At 41.4% G+C, this 10,000-nt stretch overlaps 1 protein-coding gene across 3 annotated transcripts in view; it reads left to right on the top strand.

Annotated features, from left to right (window-relative positions):
* Positions 1–10,000, top strand: part of LOC147024706 (neuronal PAS domain-containing protein 2-like) — a 189,973-nt gene that overhangs the window by 172,177 nt on the left and 7,796 nt on the right. For all 3 annotated transcript variants that reach the window (XM_085884878.1, XM_085884877.1, XM_085884880.1), the window contains exons 19-20: positions 141–448; positions 3,089–3,233. In XM_085884878.1, coding sequence (XP_085741004.1) covers positions 141–448; positions 3,089–3,233 — 453 coding nt within the window. The remainder of the gene's footprint in view (positions 1–140; positions 449–3,088; positions 3,234–10,000) is intronic.

The raw sequence follows: 10,000 nt of genomic DNA, 5'->3' as shown, positions 1-10,000 counted from the left end.
ACAGCACCAAAATATTTATCTCCAGCTGGGTTCATGTCCGGTTGGGGGCTAAAAAAATGAATACAAGTACTGATCTGCGGCAGAGTATACTTTGTGTTTTGTGTGTTTTAAGTTTCTGATTTGTGTCTTTATCTGTCCAGATGGAGAGGCCCACCCTCTCACAACCAATTGGCACACCATCCAGACCATACAGCTACCAATTGCTCGCACCGCCACCCTGCTTACCACTTCGATCTATGCCACCCCAGTTGGGTCACTCGTCCACTGGTATGATACAGACATCAAACCTGTCACCTGGCTCTGTAGTTTCTCCAGCTGGGCTGCCACCCAGCAGTGAGGCATCGCCAAACAACCTTCCACCTCACCCTCTAGCACCTCTGACCAGCCTCGCATCAACAATGGGTCCAGGGTTCTCCACTGACAGCTTTGGGCCAGATATGCAGCTGAGGTATATAACTTTTTTGAGAAAATGTATGCAAAAGTTGGTGGAATGGTGTTTATTATTAACCTCCGCCATCTTCGAAGATGGATGGAGGTTACTGTTTTCACCCCTTTCTGTTTGTTTGTTCGTTTGTTTGTGAACAGTATTAAGGAAAAACTCCTCGACGGATTTCGACGAAACTTGGTGGGGGGGGGGGGGGTAAGGTATGGTCCAAGGATCATGCCATTAAATTTTGGACTTGGTTCCCCCCCCCCCCCAAAAAAAAATTGTTAGAGAATTTTTTTTTGCATTTGTACATGTTTTAAGTGATTTCCAACCTCCCCAAAAAATTGTTACCCCCCACCCAAAAATAGAGAAATGTATATATTTTTGCATTTCTACATGTTTTAAGTGGTTTCTAACCCCCCCCCAAAAAAAAAATTGTTAGAGAAAATATATATTTTTTGCATTTCGACATGTTTTTAGTGATTTCCAACCCCTCCCCCCAAAAAAAAAAGTTAGAGAAATTTTTTTTTTGCATTTCTACATGTTTTAAGTGATTTTCAACCCCCCCAAAAAAATTGTTACCCCTGCCCCAAAAAGAATTTTTTTGCATGTCTACATGTTTTAAGTGATTTCCAACCCCCCCAAAAAAAAATTGTTACCCCCCCCCCAAAAAATTTGTGAGAGAAAATGTTTTTTTTTCCATTTCCACATGTTTTAAATGATTTCCAACCCCCCCCCCAAAAAAAAAATTGTTAGAGAAATTTTTTTTTGTATTTCTACATGTTTTAAGTGATTTCCAACCCCCCCCAAAAAAAAATTGTTAGAGAAAAAAAAAATTTTGCAACTTTTTTTTTCAACAAAATTTCGATTTCTTTTTTTTGCATTTCTGCATGTTTTAAGTGATTTACAACCCCCTCCCCCCCCAAAACAAAATGTTGGAGAAAAGAACTATAACTGTCAGCACTGTTGACATATTTAATGAATAAGATATAACGTTGACTTGAGTGTTCACAGCAGTATTGGCGGCGGAGGTTTTGCACTCTCCCGAGTGCTCCCCTCTAGTTAACCTCCGCCATCGAAGATGGACGGAGGTTACTGTTTTCACCCCTGTCTGTTTGTTTGTCTGTTTGTTTGTGAACAGTATTAGGGAAAAAATCCTGGACGGATTTCAATGAAACTTGGTGGGGGGATTAGGTATGGTCCAAGGATCATGCCATTAGATTTTGGACTTGGTCCAAAGTCCAATATGGCCGCTATGGCGGCCATTTTGAAATAATATTTGAATTTTTGTTTTTGCCTTTCTACATGTTTTAAGTGATTTCCAACCCCAAAAAAAAATTTGTGAGAAAAAAAACAAACAAAATTTTGCAACTTTTTTCAAAAAAATTTCGATTTTATTTGAAAAATATTTGAATTTTTTTTTTGCATTTCTACATGTTTTAAGTGATTTCCAACCCCCCCCCCCACCAAAAAAAAATTGTTCGAGAAAAAAAACAAATTTTGCAACTTTTTTTTCAAAAAAATTTCGTTTTTATTTTTTATTTTTGGGCATTTCTACATGCGCGTCGATCTAGTTTAGTTTATTCAATCGTGGTTCAATAGAGTCTGATCCGTTTTGACCTACAATGAATAGGATATCAGGTTCACTTAAGTGACCCAGTAGTATTGGCGGCGGAGGTTTTGCACTCTACCGAGTGCTCTCCCTCTGGTTTGAGTGTGTGATTGCAGCACATTAGTATTCTTCCACAAATTTTGTTCTATTCGTTTTCATAATTTCTAATTTCACTTTTTACAAGATACTTCCCAAACAAACTATGATGAAAATTGTTTTGCTTGACCTATTTGTCACGATTGTGGTGCTCCATATTTGAGGGTCATTACCTCCACCATCGAAGGTGGAAGGAGGTTATGTTTTCACCCCTGTCTATTTGTCTGTTTGTTTGTTTGTTTGCCTGCAGGATATCTCAAAAAGTTGTGGACGGATCCGGATGAAATTTGGTGGGCAGGTTGGGAATGTGACAAGGGCAAACTGATTAGATTTTGCTGAAGATCCGGATCCGGCTACTACAATTTTTTTCAGTGATTCTTCACCATTGAGAGATCGGGCCAAAACGATATACAACACGATATCTCAAAAAGTTGTGGACGGACTTGGTCAAAATTTGGTGAACAAGTTGAGAGTGTGACAAGGAATATTGATTCATTTTTGGGGAAGATCCGAATCCGGATCTGGATACGACAATTTTTTAATTCTTAATTTTTTAAGTGATTCTTCACCATTCAGAGATGGGGCCAGAGACGATATATAGAATGATGTTTCAAAAATGTATTGGGTCCAATATGTTCTCGTCGATCAGGCATTACGTGGCGGAAGTATGTGCTCTACCAAGTGCCCTTCTAGTTAATTTGTGATACTATCTTTCTGGCCTGATTCACATCTCCAGTCTCAATGTTTCCAAATGCACGAGAATTTTGTCACAATTTCTACGAAACATCTCAACTGCTCTGAGATTTCCATCTTTGTTTACGTATCATTTAATTTCATGCTTGCTTTCACTTTGTTATGTTTCTATTTTTCATTTTTCTGTCAATAGTGGAATGCAGAAATGTTTGTTTTGTATGCATAAAATATGTATGTTCCTCGTGTGCACTATGTGCTAGGCTGGGCCAAGGGCAATCACTGCTACCTGGATTGCAAGCAGGTACAGTGCTCTTACCAAGTCGTCTACTCATGCTGCCGCCTTCTTCACCCACACCACTCCCATGTCAACCACAAACACCTGGCTCTCAGCACCCATTTCTCCAGGTACATGACCAGTTAAGATCAATGTACATTATTTGCAGCAATTTGTTCACGAGGGTTGCACCATTTAGTGTTATGACACTCTGTCTGTCACCGCTGCATTCTTTACTGACAGCTGCAATATGATGCAGGGAATGGTTCTTTTAAACACAGAGATCAAGGTCTTTCTTGCTTTCATTAGCACGCAGAGATGCTTTACACAACAGGAACTGTCTTTCTTAAATGGAAAAGCCTTTGCATCCATCACTGCAACCACAAACTTCACAGAAACTGCCACAACCTGATACGAAGAAATGCATATCATGTACATCTTACATCTATAGGAATGACAGGTTTATGGCCTATCTTCATTCCTTTTGTTCCAAACGTTCTCATATCCTCACTGCCCTCTCCAAACATTACTCCTCTTTTGTCCCCCAACTCCCCAACTCTGATACCTTCATTATTCTTTGTCATACTCCCTCCCTTTAATATATATTTATTCAATTGATTTCTCTCAATTCAATTCTCTCTTCCTCTTTCTATATATGGCTTTATGTGCTTTTGATGAATGGCTGTTTCAGCCTGTACAAAATTGTATTGCAGTCAAACTTTGCCAATTCAAATCCTCCCTAAATCTAATATGCTGACAGAATGGCCTAGAGGTACGCACATTAACTTCTCAGCTGTCTACCTAGGGTTTGAATCACCACACAAATATAAACCGTCATCTGTAGCATTGTTTCACAAACAGGGTGATTCATCAATGCATGTGCCATTCCTCGGATGGGCGTAAAACTGACGGCCCATCTGGTCTGCTGGCATTGGTTGCTGGAAGTTAAAGATCCCATGGTGTCCTTCATAAAGAGTAGACAATCTATCACCAGCACCCTGAACAAATTCCAATTTCCTGCCCTGACTTCCTGTGTCAGAGTGGCGACCCATCCAGGATTGCAAACCAAGCCATATAAACTGTGCTGTGTGCAGAGCATGGTTCATCATCTGATCTGATCCAAATCTAATACAATAATTTAAATAGTGGGCTATGTAGATTACTCTCACCAATTGTAATGCTATCAAACCATCAAGGTGGGTTTTGTATGTTGAAGTTATCTCCTTAAGTAAAGCAAACACCAATGAAACCCCATATAATGTACATTGGCTGAAACTACTCGACTCCACACTTAACATCAGGAGAGCTCACTCAGAGTTAAAGTGAAGAATCACTTTAAAAACTCAATAATTCTCGTATCCGGATCCGGATTCAGATCTTCACCAAAATCAAAACGATTTGTTGTGGTCACACACCCAACCTGCCTACTAAGTTTCATCCAAATACGTCTGCAACTTTTTGTCAGATATCGTGCTATTTATTAGTTTAGCCCTCTCTCTCAGTGGTGAAGAATCACTTGAAAAATTCTCGGATCTGGATCCGGATTCGGATCTACACAAAGATCCAATCAATTAGTCCTTGTCAGACACCCAACCTCTCCACCAAGTTTGGCGTGAATCCATCCATATAACTTTTTGAGATATTGTGCTATATATCGTTTTTGGCCCGATCTCTCAATGGTGAAAAATCACTTTAAAAGTTCTCAGATCCGGATCTGGATTCGGATCTTCATGAAAATTAAGCGTTGCTGTCCTTGGCCAGTCACCCACACACACACACACACACACACACACACACACACACACACACACACACACACACACACACACACACACACACACACACACACACACACACACACACACACACACACACACACACACACACACACACACACACACACACACACACACACACACACACACAAAAATTCAGAACGATTGCTTGAAGGCTGTGGCCAAAAATAGTGTGACAAACAAACAACCAAACAAACAGACAGATAGACAAACACTACAGACCAACATACTTGGCGAAAAATTTTTTTCACCAAGTAACAAACAGAGAGAGAGAGGGATGAAAACATAACCTCCTTCGCCTTCAGCGGCGGAGGTAATAAACAAAGACACAAGACTGTTACTTTTAAAATGTATTCCAAAACAGCGAGATGGGTGAGGGTAAACATATTACGCACTGTTCGTGCTGTACTTTGCCATAAATAGAAAACACAAGACTTAGCTTGGAGATGATGATGATGCTGCTATTGGGGGAGGGTGGAGGTTAGAAACATGTGGATGTAGAACTTGCGATGGCTATTGGATCATCGGGAGCATGACAAAGTTGCCTGCTGCATTGCCACACAGAAGAAGGGAAAACCGATCCTTTGCCACCTTGACCTGTCTGAGCAGTTCTTCCCTGCTTGGACAGGAAGGTACAAGATGGCATCCACTTCCAAAATAATCCTGTCCCTTTGGCATTAAAAACTTGCTCTGACATAAATCCCTTCACCTCAATTAATTCCATGAGCCATGGTTGAACGGGAGCCTTCGCTCCGGGTGCCTTGTGAAAATGTTGGTAAATCTGCAATGGTTTTTCCCGTACATCGGTCCACTCAAATGCCAGGTAAATCCACTGTGGAATCTCCTACACACCGGTCCACTCAAAGTTCGAGTAAATCCACAATGATTTTTGCCATACACCGGTCCACACAAAGGTTGGGTAAATTCATACAATAGGTTGCCCGTGATTGGTAGAAACCCGTGGTATTGGAACCCATGATATTGTAGGGTTTACTGTGTTAAAAAACCCCCCAAAAAGCAAAAACAATACTCTTACCCTTACATGCCCCGAACAGACCAAGCGAACACAAGAAAAGTCCTTTAAAGAAGTCCTTAAAGGGGAACCCAAACGCTCATACCACCTCAACGCTAATCTATCCCTTGATACCCTACAAAATAGATATGATGTGTCTTTTTCCGATTTTAGAACTACAAAGTAGGTAAATTTGTGATTAAAGGTCAAAATCTTCCCCTTCAGATTAGCCATGACATCACACCTGGAAGTAGATTACCAGATCCGTACTGTTTTACGGGTTACATCATGGAACAATTCAACTCAAACGGCAAATAATTTTCGATTTTCCATAAAAATGCCGAATTGTTGCGTCCTTGGTGCTTGTATAGTAATACGATCAGAGAGGTTCCATGCTTCACCAATGTCCGAAAGACCTAAGTTTGCCAGAAGTTGGCCAAGATTTGTCCGAAATACCTGAGTATGGATTGACCTATGAAATGTTCGCTTTTGTGCTCGGAACATTTTACAGAGCACATTATGGAACAACAGAGATTGCTAGAAATTGTGGTTATGTGCCACAATTGAGAAAGAATGCCATCCCCACCATTAAGCGGAGGAAGCAGCTGTCGCTCAAAACTGTAACACCATCTCTACCATGCTACCGGCACATGTACATGGACAATTTGAGCAGTGAATGAAACATCTGTTGCCATTCCCCGGCAGTTGCCACAAGAGCACCGACAAGTAGTTATCTATTATCAGCACAAATTTCGACAACTCAAATGAGCCATCATCTATTTATAGTGGAGAGAAAATGTGTATGTATCATCATCATCATCTTCTTCAAGAGAATTTGGCCTGGGATGCTAAAACTTTCAGGGTCCCCCCTCAACCATCCCCCACACAATCTCCACCACCTCTCACACCCCTTCTCCACCATAGCATCACTCTCCCCTCAACCATCACCCCAACAATACCCACCACCACCCCACACCCCCTCTGCACCATAGTACTCCTCCCCCCTCCCCTCCACAGCAGTGCGACATCGACATCTCACGGATACAAATGGTGCCCGGGGAAAGTATGAAATGGGACGATCCCAAAACAAACAAGACACCTGGTAAGCCTGCAGCGGTGGGACAAAGCATTTGTCGCCCATTATGTCCGCAGTGTCAGCCGATGATGGGTATTTCTGCTCGAGTAATATATAAACCAATTTATCAATCAATACAAAATCCCTCCCTTATAAACTGTCAATTCAACGAAAAGCAAAACCTACCAAACTTTATTTAACATGCAACCAGCATATTGATCTTATTAACACCTCCATCTTCACTTCTGCCTTCTTCCTCTGAATTGCTCGCATAGGGCTCGAAACGATATGGCTCCACAATTCCCCCGAAAGAGTTTCCATTCCTAATTTTGTCTCCAATCGTTTCTTCAAAATCCCAATGATCGGTTTCAACATCCTGATAACCTTCAGGTATACTAATGACGGTGGAGTCGGTATCAGAATCCGAACTCGGCATGCACTGTTTCTCTAGGTAAAGCCGCCGTTTGGATAAAGGTGGGTTCATAGTCTGACATCACTGGCGAAATCGAAAATATTCACTCCAGGGCTTTTTTTCCACACTTTGTGATTGGCAAAAAAATTTCAAATTTTTTTTCCCTTCAAATTAAACTGATTAGATTTTCAATGGTTTTTCAGAAGAAAAAAAAATGCGTTTGGGTTCCCCTTTAAATTAGGGCCCTCAGACATTTTCCAGTAGCTGACATCGTTGGTGAACGCAACAGGACAGGACAGCATGCAAGGTCCTGCCCCCTGGTGGCAGAGTTGGCGACTCAAGTCCTCCTCAAAGGTTAAGCCGGTCACACCTGACGATTTAGCCAGCATATGCCGACGTATGAAAAATTTGTCTAAAACGCTGGCATACGTCGAATACGTTATGGTAACTTTTGTCTACGTAAAGAGCATGCTGGCATACGTCGTAGTACGCTGGCATACGTCGTATTACGTTGGCATACGTCGTAGTACGTTGGCATACGTCGTAGTACGCCGAGCTCGTCGACAAATTTTAACATGCTCAAAATTTTTCGACGTATGCCAGCGTATGACACACACGTTCCGCATACACTGGCCATAAGTTGTAGGCACGTTTCGCGATCGTCGACACACGTTACTTGTAAGTTACTCATAAGTCGAAACACGTCGAGGTAATGTTTAGCGTCAGTGTTCCAGACTCCATGTTTTTTTTTGTGTTTTTTTTTTCTTCAGCATGACGGTGATGTTGACACTTCGATTTCTAGTGCAGTTCTAATATAATATAATTAATAGGCTGCCGCTCAACGATTTAAATCATAACCGCACTAGAAATCAAAGTGTCAACGTCACCGTCATGCCGAAGGAAAAAAAAAAAAACCATGGAGTCTGGAACACTTATGGGTTTCTCCTGTGTGAACCCCATTTTTATGTACCAATTCCTCTAAACGCTGCCAATATGCCATTATACGGTAGCTGTAAGTTAGAAACACGTTCAGTAAGTTCTGTGGTCGTCTGGAAGACGTCAAATACATCTACATACGTCAATATGCGTTGGAGATACGTTACACATAGGTTCAAAGCACGTTACTCATAGGTTAGAAATAAGTTTCGGGTACGCTAAACATTACCTCGACGTGTTTCGACTGATGAGTAACTTAGAAGTAACGTGTGTCGACGTGTGTCAACGATCGCATAACGTGCCTACAACTTATGGCCAGCGTATGCGGAACGTGTGCGTCATACGTCGAAAAATTTTCAACATGCTGAAAATTTGTCTATGTACTCGGCATACTACGACATATGCCAGCGTGCTCTTAACGTATACAAAACTTACTCATAACGTATTCGACGTGTGCCAGCGTATTTGCCAAATTTTTCATTTGTCGGCATACGCTGGGTAAAACGTCAAGGTGTGACAGCGGCTTGACACTTCGATGTCTAGTGCGGTTATGATTTGAATCGTCGAGCCGCAGCCTTTTAATACGCTACGCCATGTGATCATTGGCGATACGCTGCCGTGCGCCATGCATAAGTTAGACTATCGTTGGGCATAGGTTGTGAACACCGACAACACGCTAAGCATTCGTAGGTATAAGTTATCTATATGTTATCGAAACGTTTTGTGTATGTTACTAATACGTTATGCATACGTCCAACTCGCTATGAATACGTCAAAAACTGGAAAAAACATCAATAGTTCAGCGTACGCCAGCGTTTTACATACATTTTGATACGTTGCCATACGCTGGCTAAAACGTCAAGGTGTGACAGCGGCTTTAAAGGGAGTGTTCACTCTCCAGACAGCACAGAGCACACCATGTCCAAGTGGAAAGCACCAGTCTTACCAACACAGGAAGCAACTTTATTCAAACCATGAACATTCGTTCTGGATCGGGGAAACTTGGCCCCGAAAAAAAATATAATCACGGTTTGTCCTTGTCACATATCCAACTCATTCACCAAGTTTGTCCTCATCCGTCCACAACTTTTTGAGATATCATGCCATGCCTGTGTATAATGTTTGGCCTTATAATCTCTCAATGGTGAAGAATCACTTAAAAAAAATTCTCGGATCTGGATACAGATCTGCATCTTCACCAAAATTTAATCACTTCTTCCTTGTCAAACATGGTGGATAGGTAATGTGTGTTACAAGAACGAAATGATTCAATTTTGATGAAGATCTGGATCTGGATACAAGAATTTTTAAAGTGATACTGCACCATTGAGAGATGGGGCTAAAAACGATATATATCACAATATCTCAAAAAGTTTGTGACGGATTCGGATGAAACTTGGTGGACACGTTGGGGGGGGGGGGGGGGTATGACGAGGAAGGAAGAATTGATTCGATTTTGGTGAAGATTCTTTTCCGGATATGGATGCGATATTTTTTTTTAATTTTTAAAAGCGAATCCTCGCCATTGAGAAATGGGGCCAAAAACGGTATGTCGCATGATATTTCAAAATGTTTTGGACGAGTTATGACAAAACTTGGTGGATGAGTTGATAAGGTGATGAGAACAAACCAATTCGATTTTGGTTCAGGTCTGGATCCAGATCCGA

The sequence above is a fragment of the Eptatretus burgeri genome, chromosome 6 (genome assembly GCF_056783735.1).
Source record: "Eptatretus burgeri isolate ZD-2024b chromosome 6, Ebu_testis_v1, whole genome shotgun sequence".
NCBI lineage: Eukaryota > Metazoa > Chordata > Myxini > Myxiniformes > Myxinidae > Eptatretus > Eptatretus burgeri.
This window is presented reverse-complemented; position numbering and strand designations above follow the sequence as displayed.